The sequence below is a fragment of the Rhagoletis pomonella genome, unplaced genomic scaffold, assembly GCF_013731165.1.
Source record: "Rhagoletis pomonella isolate Grant_MI unplaced genomic scaffold, Rhpom_1.0 Rhpom_scaffold_00004, whole genome shotgun sequence".
Taxonomy (NCBI): Eukaryota; Metazoa; Arthropoda; class Insecta; order Diptera; family Tephritidae; genus Rhagoletis; species Rhagoletis pomonella.
In genome coordinates this window covers 16,824,531-16,842,266 of record NW_023458558.1, presented here as the reverse complement: position 1 = coordinate 16,842,266, position 17,736 = coordinate 16,824,531, and the positions used below count along the sequence as shown (strand labels likewise).

The window sequence follows — 17,736 nt, the reverse complement described above, 5'->3', positions numbered from 1 at the left end:
CTTTCAGAGAAAATCGCAAGCGCAGAGAAAGCGCAAGTCTTCATCGCTTAATTTATTCCATATCTTCTGTAACCATAGACTAATTTCCTCCATTCTGAGTCCTTTATACTCTCTCTTTTGTCCAATATAAGGCAATCGAATAAACTCGGTACTGGTGACTAGGACAGCCATTCATTCGAACAACCCTATATAGTTTTTCTTTTTTTTTGTCTTTTTTAATACAGAGTTTAAGAAAATTACACCTGAAAAAGGTATGCGTGCCGTATTTACTTATCTCCAAAAGATTACACTTCTAGCAAATGAAAATAAGGATTCAAATATTAAAACTAATTAATAAAATTAAAGTAAAAAATGTACCAACTTAATAATAAACTACTTTATTCGCAAAAACCAAAAAAGGATCCTTTAATAAAAAAAAAACTGGGCGACAGTTATTGGTCGCCACCCTGTTCAATTGTTCTTATTATACCGACAAAGACGATCTGAACATTATATTTTTCTTGACCGTTGAATGCAGATGTGTTCTCGAACCCTGTAGGCAGAGCTCTACGACGAGTGACATTGCAGCCAGCGAGTTGCCCAACAACACCACATAGAATGCTAACTGTAAATCAGTAACTGTAAGCACTTTGAATACATTGCTTTTCTCAAAATTCATGCCATTGGTCATTACTTCAATATCGACCTCGGTTTTCATATCATTAATCCATTTGGTGATTAATCCAGATGAACAGAATTGTAGTAGTAAATCGTTGATGGCCTTTTCCCACGGTGCATCCTTTGGAATGACATAGGAAATGGTATACAATTTTGGACATTCAGGTATAACATGAACTTGTTTTGCTAGAATAAACTGCAAAGATTCTAACATTATTGAGTTCAGGCGTGTGACGCTGGCCTTCCCGCCATTTTTTGCAATATCCAACATTACGTCAGCGTTTAAATTCTGAAGATGCACCAATTTTTTATTAAGTCTTGCATATAATAGAGATGTATTACTGAAGAATAAGTCATCAGCCATTGATGAGTACTTATATATAATTTTCAGATTGCTTTCGTCTAATTCCTGTAGTGTATTGATATCATTATAATACAAAGGGTGTATGAACACTGTAGCTAAACTGGATTCGAAAATAGCACCAAAAATAACGCTCGCTAAGCATAGCGATGCTATGAAAACTCGTTCCGAGTTGAATGGTGGATACCGCACAATATTAACACGCACCCAAAGGACCCATGTATCAACATAAATTCCGACGTATTGCCACCACTGGCTTGGATCCAGTGGTGTGTCGCTACATTTCCGAATGTTCAGAAATAGATTTATACGACGAATAAGACACCAAATAAAGCAGCACACGAATGCGGCCAAAAGAAAGCTCAACCAAACACCGAAGTGTACGGAAAAGAGCGGTAGTATCGATTGCGGAATGCGTTGAGCTTTTGGCACGTAAATGCATAACTTATCATCATAAACCGCGGCCGTAAAGTCCATGTACTCTGCAACCAAGTAATCTTTGATAAAGAAGCCTGTCAGACACAAGTCGATCTTATCCTCGATGATTGAACCGATCACTCCATTATATTTGCCATCCCTTGTGCGTTCACTGAGGACGAGGAAAAAATTAATTTAATTAAATGACGATTACACAGCTAATTATATTAGAGAGCTAATACCTCTAAGTAGCCTTAGTTAAGATGAGGTCAAAAAAGTAACGAAAACGAGCTTTGAAATATGTACATATCTATTTCTGATACTTTCAAATTCTCAAATTATTTACATGCATACATTGTACATAGATCGATGAAAAAGGTTGGACTAAAAATTGTAGTAGCCTAAAAAATTATAAATATAAATAAATTAAAAGAGAAACCTAATTCGGCCAACCACAGCTCCATCTAACAAAGAAAGCAATTCCTTCTTCCATACTGCTGCCCATACCTCTAAATTCTGCTTTTAGTTTTTATACCCGAGCGCACTTGTGCACAAGGCTATATTAATTTTGTTCACATAACGGTTGTTTGTAACAGCCAAAACGAATCGAGATAGATATAGACAAATGTATACATAAATGATCAGGATGAAAAAAGAAATCGATTAAGCCATGTCTGTCTGTCCGTCCGTCCGTCCGTCTGTCCGTCTGTCCGTCTGTCCGTCTGTCCGTGTACACGATAACTCGAGCAAAAATTGAGATATCTCAACGAAATTTGGTACGTAGGTTTCCCTTAATCCAAGGTAGGTTGGTATTGAAAATGGGCGAAATCGGACCTTAACCACGCCCACTTCCCATATAACGGTAATTTCCAGAAATACGAAAACTGCGATATTTTAATAACTATTGAAGATAATTCACTCAAAATTGATATTTACAATAATTTTTAGACGAAAAATAAGAATATTATAAATTTTTGGAAAATGGGCGTAGCCACGCCCACTTATGGTTACATGTGTATATCTTGGTAACCGCTGCACCAATTTCTTCCAAACTTGGCACAGTTGTTGGCCTTCGCATAACATACCAAATGGCCGAAAATTTTTAAAATCGCTCAATAACCACGCCTACTTCCCATATAACGGTAATTTTCAGAAATACGAAAACTGCGATATTTTAGTAACTACTGGAGATTATTCACTCAAAATTGATATTTATAATAAGTTTTAGACGAAAAATAAGAATATTGTAAATTTGTGGAAAATGGGCGTAGCCACGCCCACTTATGGTTACATGTGTATATCTTGGTAACCGCTGCACCAATTTCTTCCAAACTTGGCACAGTTGTTGGCCTTGGTACAGCATAAAAAACCGCCGAAACTTTTTAAAATCGGACAATAACCACGCCCACATCCCATATAACGGTAATTTAGAGAAATACAAAATCTTCGATTGAAGCTTATTTATTCAAAATTGATGCTTGCAACAATTCTTTACCAAGAAATACGTTTATGGTAAAATTATGGAAAATGGGCGTGGCACCGCCCACTTATGATCACATATAAGTATATCAGTAACCGTTCTACCAATTTGTACCAAACTCGGTATGGTTATTGTACTTGCCACGTGTAAGCAAAACGTTGAAAATTATTGAAATCGGACTAAAATAACGGCCGATTCTCATATAACGGTAAATTTAAGAAATGCTTGAAACTTCAGTATTTCGAAATTGAAGGACGCTAATTTACTCAAAATTGATACACCTCGGCTTACCATCTAGCGGAAGGTTTCGGAAGGGTGAAAAAACATATATTTAATACTTGCGCCGGGTATTTAATGTTCGGCTCCGCCCGAACTTAGACTTTCTTACTTGTTTTTTTTGAAAAATGTGTAAACAATTCTGGGATACTATTACTACTACCCACTTACCCAAAATAGTTAGGATCCGGCTCTTGTAAGACCATCGTAAAATTCATTCGTTGCTGCAACAGTTCGGCCACTCTGCCATCTACTCCGTAAACATCTTTTATTGAAGGATTGCTCATGTTTATGAATGGACGGGCATAGACTGATTTAAAAATTTGTACACGCAGAGGATAACCGTGCATGTCGCGAAAGAGGGCCCTTTCCAAGGGTTCAGTATTCTTGTTTGGAACAATTTTTCCATATCCGTGATATGTGACATCATAATCGAAGGGATCGAAATAAAATATACCTTCACTTGTTAGTAGGAAATTCTTGTAAGCTCTGTATTTAATCCATATGGAGATTAAAACATTACGAAACTTGGTGACATCTTTCGGTAATTGAGCATCGGAAATTACGAAGAAAAATACACCCGCCCTTTGCACAAAATGCGTTGCGACATCGCTCAGCCGTTGTGAATCGGTTACAATAACAAAACTGTCTCGCTCCATCTGAAATTCTGACAAAGAGTTCTTCTCCTCCATTGAGCGTGTGTGATCGTAGGCGCTGATAATCACTGGCAATTGACTGCGATGAAGAAACCATCGCACGTAGGGATTAGCAACCTCGCTTTCCAAATATTTTACGCGCAATAACACGTTCAGATAACGTAATTGCTAGGTGCATCTCTGTAGCTCGTCGCCCATCTCTTTAAAATTTAGCTCTATGTTTGCTGTTTTGGAAATCGTTCGAAAATTCCACTCTTGCTGAGCGTTTGCCATGGTGGAACACATTGAAATCAGCAATAAAAAGTAATAAACCATTATTATGGCTGCAAATTTGAATTATTGCATTAAATAACCCGGATAAGTTACCAGTTGCACTGTCTAGATGTTGATTCCTTCGATCCTTTTATAATGGCAAAATATGGTGGACATTTATTCCGCCACTCGGACATGTTTCTTTTTATTTAGTTCTATTGCTATGTAAACAAACAAACATGTGTGCTCTGAGTAGGTTGTTCGTTAATAAAATCCGTGTATAGGACACCCGGACATGTCGGTTTACCAGCAATACTAATTGTGTTATCATAGAAATTTCACTTTCGTTTGCAAACTAATATCCATATATACATACGTACATATATTAGACTGCATCACTCCCCATACAAAAAAGTCGGTACTTTTTTCCACCGGAATTATAAAATCTGTTATATTTTAAGACTTTCTCCAAAATATTTCGGAAAAATATTAAGATTTACGTGAGCTGGACCGATTAGAAATTACTTCCAAAATTGGAGTTTTTTAGGTATAAAAAATAGTTTCTTAAAGGATTTTTTGGAAAAAATCCGCTCAGATGACAAAACAGTTTAAGCTCACATAAATCCTAATATTTTTCTGCAATATTTTGGTGGAAGTCTTAAAATATAATAGATTTGGTAATCCCCGGCGGAAAAACCGCAACTTTTTTTGATGATGCAGTCTAATGTGCATATGTACATATATGGGTAGTAGTACTTGGCTAGATAATACATACTTTTAAGGTACTTATTTATGAACATGCACTTGCTTTTGATGTGAATTAATAATAGTTTAGTTCAAGTGAATGCTATAACACCTGTCGTCCACTTAGATAAATGTTATGATTATTTTTCAGTTAACGTTTTTGTGTACATAGTTACATATGCACATATGTATGTATAGGCTTGAAGTTAAAGCCTCTCAAGAATTTTAATTAGGTACTTTTAGAATAAGAACTCTCTGAAGTATTTTTGAAATGCCTAATATGCCGACAGAACCCGAAAGGCTAGAAATCAGTGTTGCCACAAAACAATTACCATACCAGATTCCTCAAAACAAATGAAAAATCCTCAAAATCCGAACAAATTACTCAAAATTTTCTCTATCTGTATAAGATAGATATGAGTATTTTGTACTACATACTATTTACAGGTACTTAGTATAAAAATTAATTACATTATCCAATTCAATTGGCACATTTATTCTTGGGGAGTATCACCGTGCCTACATATTTGTATATAATATTGCTGCAACTATATCAGTGCTCAATCTGGTCCTCAAGTCAGTCCTACACTTTTTTAAACTACTAAATGTACGTTCTACTGAAGCATTAGAAAAGGGCTGTATTAGTAATGCAGATATAATTTTTTTAATTGGGAAACTTATATGAACCTGAAAAATCTTTTAACTCAAAAACTTGTTTCCTATAACTTTCTGGATCTAATGAAGAATCAATATGAATATTTTATGATCAAACAAAGCGTGTTCTCTCCATTCGTTATCGAGTTTTTGCAAGTTCGAAATAAGTTGAAAATATAACGATGGAATGAAAAAAATATCGATAACATTTTGAATATTTAGCAGCAAATGCAGATGTTCTTAAGAGCGAAAAACACCACACAAAGGGCTTAACAAACCAAGCGAATTATATCCCTTTGCTTAAAGCTGTTTACGTTGTTTACATTGTGAACCGGAAGAAAACTAAAATTCTTTGCTTGAACGAGTCATGTTTGCATGGTGTATGGCAAAATGCGAAACGGTTTGAAGAATGTTTGACAACTCGCATGGGTGGTGTATTTCGGTCTTTATAAAACTTCGGAAAGCTTTCTGTTCAAAAATTTGCAGAGCGTTTTAACAACTGTGTTGTGTAACACATGGTTGCATTTGTTATCTGCAAATATATCAAGAGCAAATTCCTCAAAAATTCCTCAAAATAAAAATCCTCAAAAAATACTCTAGCGCACCGGAAATTCCTCACGTTTTGAGGAATTACTCACAAAGTGGCCACACTGCTAGAAATACGTAGATGGCGTGTGCAATAAATCAGTTAAATGACTAAAATCACAATCGTTTGTTTACATGCCATTCAAATTATTTACCTCTGCGGCGCAAACAATGAAAAGACGGCGGATCAAATCATTGTGGTACAAGTTTTCACAATGAAATTAGCAATTCATTGGGCAAATACTCTCACTCTGGGAGGCGCTAAGTCAACCTACTAGGCCTAAGTAGGCCCGTGTAACACAAACAGCCGATAAACGTGGTAAAATTATATATAAATTTGTGTGCTATTTGTATGGAATTTATAATTTTATCACGTTTATTGTGTACAAAATAAAGGCATCCACGAAAATTTTAAACCAATTTCCAGGAGCACTCCCAGGGTTTGAAAAACTCTTTTTTTTTTAAATCGAAAAACTTTGACCGGCTATAACTTTGCGAGTTTTGAATATATATGAAATAATACATAGCAAAAGTGTAAGCCCCAAAATATTATATTATGAGTATTGCGTATCGACGGCTAAGCGAAAAATCGATCTATCTCGACAGCCAGTCCGAAAACGCCCTATGTCAAAAAAATGTTCAAGAACTTGGTTGAATAACGCCCCGTTTCAGAATTCAGATCAAGAACGCCCTATCTCAGCCGCCGATTCTAATGCGTCCTATCTCAACATATTTTCAGCAAAAACAAAATATATGAATTTTTTTGTACTATCGCTATCACCTTATGTGAATTCGCTTTACCTTTAACTAAGTAGTTACATATAGAAAATGCTTGTAATGATTCCGCTTTTGGGATTCTTGATTTTTTTGTCATATCGTCACCCTTATACCAGAAGCATGAATGTGCAAATTTATCAGTTTTAAGTTATTAGGTAGACTTGATTAACCTTTGGATGTTCTATGTTATACTAAAACCCAGAATACCATGCATACACGGAAACCACATATTTTACAATTTGAATTGCATAAATGTAGAGTTAAGTCTCGTACTTTCAAAGTTGATTTCCCAAAATTTTCACTTTTTCACATTCATGTTTCTGGCAATCACCTGGATATTCGTCGTTTATCCTTGCTGGTTGTAATGATCCAACTGCAGAAGTGTTGATATGGCGGTCACGTCCACAATTATGGAGATTTGGATGTTTAAACAAGTTGCACACCAAAGCTTATTTTTGTAATAATATATACTAAGCTTCAATTATATTAATATTATTCGTCTCTTTGAGAGCGAATGCTGCTAAATTCTCAGAACTTTTGCTGCTGGAGAATTTTGTACATCATCATGGTACAATCATTGCAGGCATGATAAAAGCATAGTAAGGTAAAACCGTTCTCAATGCGTCGGCTATGATTTTTGTTTGAAGTTTGCCAACATTTTAAAATCGTATAAAATTGGGAGTAAAAAAAGGAGTTGTTCAAAGCTGTTGTTGTTTGAGATTAAAAATGAGAATGTGTGTGTGAGTTTGTGTGTAAAATTTTAAAATTAAATTGCTTGCAAACGTCAAGAATTTGAAAAATTCCTCAGCGATTCTACCTTCCAATTTTTTTATCATGATTACAGGTATTGTCTTTCTAGAGAGTTTCGCTTCACATCAAAATTCGTGCTCCCTTATTTTCATTTTGACGCATTTCAATGTTTATTTTTTTACTTTTTTTGAAAACAAAAGAAAAAATGTTTGAAATAAAGTGAGTAATAAAAATTTTTAATTTGTTTACTAAGCAAATATTTATTTTTCGGCTTTTGTAAATTAAATAAGTTCTCTGTTTTTTTTTTAATACATCTGTATACATATCGTCACCTTAAATGCCAAATAACTTAACAACATCGTCACTGAAATGGAAAGAGTCGTGACTAATTTATTTTATTTTTTTCATAAAACGATGGGGGGAGTTGTAATTCAATGAAATCCATCATAGCAATCAAAAAGTGAATTTTGAATTTTTTTATAAGTTACCACTTTTGCATTTCAGTGACGATGTTGTTACGTTATTTTGCATTTTAGGTGACGATATATGGTTTATGGTATATAGAAATATCCCTCTTCCCTAGCAGTAAACCTTTTAGTGTGGGCAACAATGATGTTTTCAAACAAGGCAGATTGGAATATGGGCTCTCTGGGAAGACAATACCTGTAATTATTGTACCATGGTTCACATTTATTTAACGTTATTGTGTTCGCTGACGCTGTAATCTTAAATTTATAATTTTGTGCGATTTCACGTTTAGTTTCGGCACAAAAATCCTTCCTGTAGCTTTGGGCACTTTATTCACTTTTTTGAGAGCACTTCGTACTTACGCTCATTTGACCGGAAAACAAGCCTTATATAGAGACTTATGTCAAAATTTCAATGTTGTTGGAAAGCGCAATCAAAGTTTTATCAATTCATATAGTATACATATGTAGTTGATATATATAAAAGAAATAAAATCGAAAGACTCATATCTTTGCCATTTTTGTGGAGTTTATTGTTATCTGTTGGCTTAAACATGTTCTCCTTATCAATTTATATTTACCCATAAATATATTTTCACATCTCAATTTGAAATGCATTTGAGAATCAGTCCTTTTCTTAAATCTCAAACGTTAGTTCTCAAATAACCATTGATAGCGTTCTCAAACTAAAAGGCACTTTTAAATATGTAATTTTTCTTTATTTTCAATTGAATTCTCAACTGTTTTCAAACGTGAGTGGAGCGAAACGAAATGAAATCCAGTTACTCTCATTGAAATATTTACATTTTGTTCCCTATGATGCATGTACACTGTTTTTGTAGAAAGGCAATTTTTATTTATCCAGCTTAACAGTTCTATTTAAAATATACAAATTCTTCATGAACCAAAAATACAAGATCACGCGGGAAGAAGAGTAGTCCGTTATAATCGCATTTAGGATAAAAGTATGGCGATTTTGACATTAGCCGTTTGTTTCCATTTGTTCATTGTTTACAATTTGTTGGTGGCTTTTGACTGCGACAACGTATGTAGACATAAGGTAAAGAATAATTTAACACAATGACACGATTTATAGAAGAATTCGCTTAATAAAATCGATTATTCATGCGCTTTGAATTTTCCCAACACCAATTTGGCAAGAGGTCCCTGCGCTTCTATAAGCCGCATGGGCATGTGTATATTTTTTAATCTTTAAAAAAAAATTTTAAATGCTATAATTACTTTTTTAAAGGTAGAAAAGGCAAAAAAATGCAAATACCTTAAAAAAGGCAAAAAAAAGGCAACATCAAATGTGTTTATATAGAATCAGGGAAAGCTAAATCGTGGACATTCTTAATCGAATATACTCTATCTCTTTAGCAGAAAAAAAGGCAATTTCCATAAAATCCGTTCCCTGTTTATAAGTATAAATCAATACACAAAACTTTTTCTCATGCTAACGAAGTAATACCGAAGTAGGTACTGCATATTAAAACTGGTATATTTAGAGAAAGAAAAATCTAATCGCAATAAACGAAAAAATGAATGTACATTCTTTTAAATTCAGTGCTGCTACAGCTTTAAATATTTCAAATTATTTCATGTTTTAACTATCTATGAGAAATTTGAGTTCAGAAGAAGAGCACTAAAAAAGGCACTAGGCACTAAACAATTTTTTTGGCGATTTAATGATCAAATAGCACTAAATCTAGTGCTTAAAGCACCAAGTTGGCAACTATGCATACTACGTTTATGCGGCAGAATTCATGAATTCCTCATTTAACTATATAATACTGATGAGCCTAAAAGATGTGGCGATTTCTATTCTCAAGTTACATACCTGATGACAGTACGAATGGCAATTAGGTTTTAGTTTTTTAAACTATAATTTTATTTGGTTCTAAATCCCGTTAAACTAATCACATGTTTCTTACCAGATACCAACAGGGTTGCTTAAGTAGGTGAAAGGAAATTTTACCCGAGTTTAGCGTTCTTTTGTCGCTCGTTTACAAAAAAAAACAAAAAACGAAGCTACTTTCAAATGATAAGCAATGCTGAAAATCAAATTGGGAAATAAGATTTTCTCAAAGGTTTGAAAACTTTTATTACAGTGTTCGTTGGGTAGTTGTAGGCAGTTTTTCATGATGAATTTTTTAAATGATGGAAGCTTTATAATAAGACTGTTCGCTATGCAAAAAACTTGTACAAGTTGGTACCAATTGTTACCAAATCGTGTTCGTTTGGCCAAAAACCCAGTAAAACTTGCAAGGATAGAGCACAATTTCAGACATTTCATTTGGAGGGGAAGTTGCATATTCGTGCTGGGAAAATTTTTGCCAGCAAGAATTTGCAAGCAGGATTGTGGCACACGGTTGCATTTTTCTCAACATTCATTTGAATTAACAAGTTCGTTAAATTTAAAAATGAACAATCAACTTGTTGCGATGTACTAATGAAAGAAGTATGTATGTGAATATTTGTTTATTCAATTAATTTCATTAATTCCAAACATTTGAAAGGTACGGGGCTGAAAACGCTATATTCGTAATCGGACTTATATAGGCTGCGTTTCTTTATACATTCCGGATAATCCAATTTCACAGCCGGAATAAACAGAATGCGTTTGAAATATACGTCAACATATCATCAGGAACCATGATTCAATAATGAAAGGTTTTGTAAGAAAAACTTTCTCTCGCTCTAATTTTATCAATGACACTCCCACCATACTCCTAAAAACAAAAACAGTGATATTTCTTTTCCAAATATCTTTGCAAGTTTTAAGAACATTTTTAAATTGTTAGTAGTGAAATTTTTACTTTTTAAATTTGAAGAAATGTTTGTTCTTCATTCGCTGGCGCCAACAAGACAAAATGTGTGAGGCTTTGATGCAATATAATATTGCCAAACCGCATCCATAGGCCCAATCGTCACACGACAGCTCGGTTTAGTCAATGGCGCGATGTATGTAATTGCACACTTAAAAGGTTTACGCACGAGGCGAATGTTGGCTGGCGGGCGACCAACTTTGTTGAAAGCGATTACTTGAAAGTAGAATGCAAAGTTGAACAATGCAAACGCCTTTTTATGGCGAATATTTTTATATTTTTTTTATATTTTGATATTTTTAATCATTCAAATTTTTTTTTCGGGCAACCCGGCGAATGGTTAATATTCTGACAGTTGTATAGTCTCCCCAGAATATTAAAAGTGCGACATCAAAGAATTCGAATTACCATATTCGAAACAATCGAGCCATATCCGCGAAGGAAACGTAAGCTCCAAATTTTTTTATTTGCCGTTTTTTTTTTTGTTTAATAAATACTGCATATTTTCCACAAACAAATAGCTTCTTCATATCCATCATCTGTCAAACAAATACAACAAAAAAAAAGCTGAAAGTGGACCATCCATTCTCGAGTTATGCGCCATCTGACGTACGCGAGTTTGGTATATACATAGAAATATTTATTTTCAATAACAATCGGGGGTTATATTCGATGCAAATAAGCTTGTTTAAATTAAATAATTAAATCAAATTCGTTTTTGTTTTAAAATACCACCATTCACTATTATCCACACCTTTTTATGGAATTTAGCTCCCATTTTAGGAAGTGTGATTGAATTCTTCCCCTTTTTCCCGTGCTTCCATAAACCATCCCTGTGGGTGGGAGTGCCAAATTTTAGAAAAAAGCTACTTACAAAACCTTTAATAATTGAATCATGATCAGGAACGTTCTAAAGAATAAATAAACAAAAAAGTTTATTTCAAACGTTCAGAATGAATAAAGAAATGCAGCCATAATTTTTCCGTCAAAACACTTCCTTCATTTCTGCTAGGGCTCCAATTTTACTAACATAAGAATAAATGAATCTTTATAATTTATCGTTTCAAGCAGATTTTAACCCTCTTATCATTTACCGTTGAATATATTTTGATTTCAATCTGATTGCTTCGTTTCAGATGACATCATTCGATTACGACAGCATCAACAGAACATTATCGACTCTGACGAATACGAGGATGATGATGAACCATCGTCTACTTCATCAGCGCGACATCGACGCGGTCAAATCGATGTCGAAGTCGAGGTGGATCCTACTGTACAACCGACAAAAAAGTTAAATGGTGTGCGACGCATTAACGACGCCGTCGTCACGGAGCGTGGCAATCGCAACGAGCCAAGTATAAATTCAGAACGTCTCATCAGCTTTAGGGTAGAACGTGTGACCAGTGAACAGTCTCCAACTCACTCCAACTCTAGTTTTCAAATTGGCACCGAAAATGCGCAAATTTTATCCAGCGACTCATCTTCCACAACACCACTTACAAATAGTGTCGTGTCTGATGCAGCAGAAGCAACACAACTACCTCAAACAGAAGGCGCAGAGTCGATATTCAACGTTTGCACCGTTAGTGACAGCAGCGTCAATCACAACAGCAATAGTAATAATAATAACAGTAGCGGAAGCAGCATTAGTCACATTATCATCCCAAATCGGCGGCGCCGCGCACACTTAGCCCTTTCGGACAACTATTCGAGCCACTCGAATTCCAGACTTTCAAACAGCAGTTTCCCAGACGATGTTGTCGAATCGTCAGCCTCGTCTTTATGCTTTGTCAGTGATATAGTTCCTGATGCCAACGAAAACGTCGTGAGTGGCTCTAACGGCGAAACTTGTGGCGATGATAATAGGCACACCACAAACATCTATTCGACACCATTGAAACGCCGAAGAATTTCAATTTTGCGGGCCCACGATGCCGAGGTGGGCTCTGATCGCGACGTCGATACCAAATGGAATCAACAGAACAATAACAATGAGGCTCATAATGACCATGACTATCCGATTAGCAGTAACAGAATTATCCGTGATGCCAATAGCAACAACAACTTTCATCGCGATGCGCTTGAAAGAAATGGTATATCTGAAAATGGCGAAGCATCAGAGATAGCTGAATCCTCACAAAAGGCACACCACAATAGCATTAGCAATGGCAACAATAGCGATAACAATAATGCTAGTCACCACAATTACGAATTGAACTTTGAGCAAAATATACTTGGAATGCATGATCAGAATGACACTTTGTTGCTGCGTACACCAGACAGCGGCATCAGTATAGGTGCCACCGTGACACCTAGCCAAGTGAGCACGATCTGTCCCAGCTCTAGTGATTCCACAACTAGTCTGTGGCATCGCAGTAGTGGCATCTCCGGCAGTGAAGGCCGCCCAACACCGAACAACAATAGTGGAACCGGTGCCAATCATCGTTTGTTACCACTTAACAATGAAAACGCGAATACACCAATGGGACTGTTCCAGCAGAAAGTGGCACGTGTGCGGCGCAATTATCGGAAAAAATTTACTGAAGACTCTGATGAGAGTGATTAAATGCAACTGAGATAAAAACTATTGAGGTAAATTATTAATAAAATGGAATCGGAGAGATTAAACGAAAATGAAAAAAAGCTCCAATAAATTTTTAGGCTAAGAGTAGCCTTTTTGTTTCATTGGCGGTTCGCAAGCAGCGTCCACTTTTTCCAGGTACGCACAGGTCGTGCGAGTTTAAGTAAGGCTAATTACTCCATACTTTGGCTGTAGATACTTCAGCAACTGATGAATATTTACTTACACATAATACATATTACATAAGAACAATTCAAAATTTATGACATTTTCTGTGAATACCTAAAAATATACAAGCCTAAATAATACATACATACATACATCCATTGAACATTAATGAAAGCGTAATTATATCAATAAAATAAAATTGAAAACTTTGTTTCGTCAAAAGTTAATTTTGGTTTTTATTCTATAATGAGGCTACGTCGTAATTGTGAAAAGGTGCTAATTCCTTTTTAGGAAATTTACAGGACATGATGACAGTATTCAGCATAAAGAATTGGCCCCTGGGCATTTATTTTTTAATGGCTGCGGTTCTCTATACATTCCAGATAATCCCATTTCACAGCCAGAATAAACAGAATGCGTTTGAAATATACGTTAATATATCATCAGGAACGTTCTAATTCCCTGTCCCCACCAAAAAGTTAACCATCTCAAATCGAACTTAACCACATCACTAATTATTGCTGTCCACACTGCGGTTTGAGGTTTGTAAAACATTACGAATGTAGAAAACAGAACGGATTATTAAAACTTGATTCAGGACTAAATCGCTTCAAAAATCGGAGCAAAAACAAATTTTCCGCACCAGATTTGCATTTTTTATTTTCGCTTTTGACATTAATTGTATGACTTAAATATTATCCATTCATGCAAAAATAAGTACGCGAGGCAATTTGTAGATAATCGGGCAGGTTCTGGAATTCAGCGTTCTGGGAGCGCGGAGCCCATTCGGACGACATAGCCAGGCCAGCAGAGTCGCTGTATTTTAATTCGCTGCACTATGTCTATATCGCTGTAAAGCTCATACAGCTCATTGTTCCATCGTCAGCGGAACTCGTCATGGCCAACGCGTAAAGGTCCGTGAATCTTCCGCAAAATCTTTCTCTCGAATACTCCCTTTTCTACTTTATATAAATTTCGTTCTACATATATTTTTCAACAACTTAGGTAAAGTTCTGCATCCGCCAATCTCTACGTCCATATATCAAAAAATAACGTAAAAAAATGTATTAACTCATTTTTATGAACGAGTTACTTTTTATCAATGATACTTTGCTTAACTTTCAATTTTTTATTGAAACCGGGGGTGAACACTCAAAAAATGGGCCTAAGAGGAACAGAACATGAGTGAAGAAACGGAACAGCTTTGAAGTCAAGCGGAGTAGAGGACTAGATTTCAAATTTTTTCTAAAACCGGAGTAAATCTTATCTAATTGTAGTGAAACACTGGTAGGGAACGATTTTTTTCAATTTTAACGCTGATGACCCACAGATGGCGGGAAAACACAGGGTTGTATCAGACTTTCAACGTGGTTTCGAGTTGGTTAGCTTTTAACCATCTCAGTGAAATGGTTAAGTGCTGTCATTTTTATATGGCGAAACTACGCTAAATCAAGTGGGATATCGGGATAACCAACTCAACAGCCATAACCACGTGGTTAAGCTACGGTGGAGACATGGTGGAATAAGTAAACAAAAAAGTTTATTCCAAAAAATGCTGCCAATATTAAATAATAAATTTAAATGCTATAATCACTTTTTTAAAGGTAGAAAAGGCAAATATCTTAAAAAAGACAATATCAAATGTATATATATGGAATCGGGGAAAGCGAATATACTCTATCCCTTTAGTAGAAAAACGGCAATTTCCATAAAATCCGTTCCCTGCTTACGATTGACCTGTTTAAGTTTTCAGGCATATTGCGGAGGGCTTTTTTTGGTCGCTTTTAGCTTTCCTTTTCAATGTTTAAAAATCGTGGGTAAAGTGGTTTGTACATATTTCACTATATCCCTGGCTCTTACATAGTCTCTAATATTTTTTTGCTTTGTACTTTATTGTCATTATACGCTGAGATTTTGCAGAGAGATCAAGCAATTTATGATTCTTGTTACGGTCTCATTGCGCTGCTACGTGGAGCATGTTTTTTTCGGACGTTCGGATGTTTTCCTATTCTATAAAGCTCACATTTCCTTTGTAAATAATTTTTTTTTTAAGTCTCATACAGCCGCACTCAGAGTCATTTAATGATTACTTTAGGTGTTTCTCAGTAACGATTTTAAAAATTTCCCTCTCAGGGTCAGTTAATGATTCGTTAACCATTAATGTTAAGTAAAGAAAAACCACAGTATACATATCGCACACCGTCTCCAAAGAGTCAACTCAAAATTTGCAATTTTTGGGATTATGCGCTAAAAATGTACGCAGAGCTTTTATTTACCTTTCAGCAAAAAATGGACAAAGTCTTGTTATAATTTGTTACAAAAAAACCTAAGGTAAAGTCGCCCTTGCCCATATGACTATCATGTGCTAAGAAATAGTTTTTCGGATTTTCTGACAAAAATTGCAGTCTGAGCCTTATTTGAAGATTTAAACGAGTTTACCCATAGCCTCGCTAATGTAAATGAAACAGAGTTTTAAGGAAAATTTAGATATTTTGCTTTGAATGCTTTGCTGCTCTTACGAAAACCTTTTAAGTGCAATAATAACAACGCCGCACAGTGTTTCGACTAAATGGAGGCAGGTGAAAATAAGAGTACACCTGCACCGATTTCACTAAAACTTCACATGTGCTCTAGTTTTACTTAGAAATAGAGAATTATGAAATTTTGTAAAGATGGAATTATTGCCACGCCCTGTACTCTTGTGAGCGGAAGCATTAAATTTCATCCCATTTCGATGAAATTTAGTTTGTAGTCCTTATTTAATTATAAAAGTCTAAATATAAAATATTGGGGAAGATTGGATCACTATAACATTCAAAACTCACAAAAAATGTGGGCCCAGTCATTAAATGTGATGGAATTTTGGTTAATTTTTGTTTCCTGTTTTCCACTCTCAGAACACAAAGGTTATACTATAAAATGACTTAGGTGTAAATACTCGTTTTTCCCCAATGTTTGGTGAGATTTTTTCATTGTTCGAAAAATTCTTTTCGCGAAGATCAAATTATATATTCGAAAACTACATAAAATTCTCTAAAATATTCGTCTAATTTCAGGATCTGACGGACCTGTACTTACACTTTTTTTTTACTAATAATCCTTAGCATCTACATTTAAAAGTCAATTTTTTGGTAAGAAAATAGGAAAGTACCAAATAAATAATAAATACCTTCACCTAAATATTCCACAACATTTAAATAATTGATTACAGTTGAAAAAGAAACACTTTCTTTAATGGGTCAATTAATTTAAATTTATTGGAAACAAACAAAAAATTGGGCAAAATCATTCGTTAAAAAGTTATGTAATGGTTTTTCTTCACTTAACTTTAATGTTCATTAAATGCCGTTAACGAGTCATTAACTGACTCTGAGCGGGAATTTAATAGAAAGGCCATATTTCACATCGTCGCTGAAATACAAAATGTCGTAACTAAAAATCCAAATTCCCCTTTTTGATTGATTAACATGCATTTCATCAAATTATAGAGCCCCACATCGTTTTATACAATAAAAATGTTAAGTTAGTTACGGCTTTTTTGCATAAGGCCTTTTGAGATAAGGCCTTTCTATACATATGTATTAAACATATGTGTACATATGTATTAAACATATGTGTACATATGTATGTATGTATGTATATGTATGTTGTGTACATTCGTAACTATTCGAATTCATTGATAGCATTTTCATAGATTTCACGAAAAATCGGACCCCGATAGTTTCTGTGACAGCCCCGAATATTTTCAATAACTTTTTATCAAGTTTTCAAAGACAAAATGAAAAAAGAGGCGTCTTGTGGAAAATTATTACATGCGTGTAAACGATCCGGAGTGAAGTTTTTCAAGTTGCCGTTAGTCCGAAAAGAATGGTGGCAAGCAAGGCCAGCCGCAGGATCTCTTTTTGGAGGGGGTTTTATGTACAGTCAACAAAGGATATCATTCCTATTCTGGCTTCAATAATGCAATTCGCCAACTTACAGATAAAAATCTGTTTAATACTGAGTCAACATTAACATCCAGATTGCGATGAATATTGAGAAGCTAACCCATTGATCTCAAATAATAGCCCGAACACAATG

The 17,736-nt window shown here is 35.0% G+C and overlaps 2 protein-coding genes across 2 annotated transcripts in view; one reads left to right on the top strand and one right to left on the bottom strand.

Moving 5' to 3' along the window:
* Positions 1-13,865, top strand: part of LOC118737123 (uncharacterized protein DDB_G0287625) — a 51,573-nt gene extending 37,708 nt beyond the window's left edge. The window contains exon 10 of the mRNA XM_036467424.1: positions 12,041-13,865. Within this exon, the coding sequence (XP_036323317.1) occupies positions 12,041-13,473 (1,433 nt within the window). The 3' untranslated portion in view covers positions 13,474-13,865. The remainder of the gene's footprint in view (positions 1-12,040) is intronic.
* LOC118737124 lies at positions 365-4,471 on the bottom strand. The gene is given in 2 exon segments (XM_036467425.1): positions 365-1,607; positions 3,363-4,471. Coding segments are annotated over 2 exon segments (1,944 nt in total). The 5' UTR covers positions 4,163-4,471; the 3' UTR covers positions 365-463.
* Positions 13,866-17,736: the final 3,871 nt, after the last annotated feature.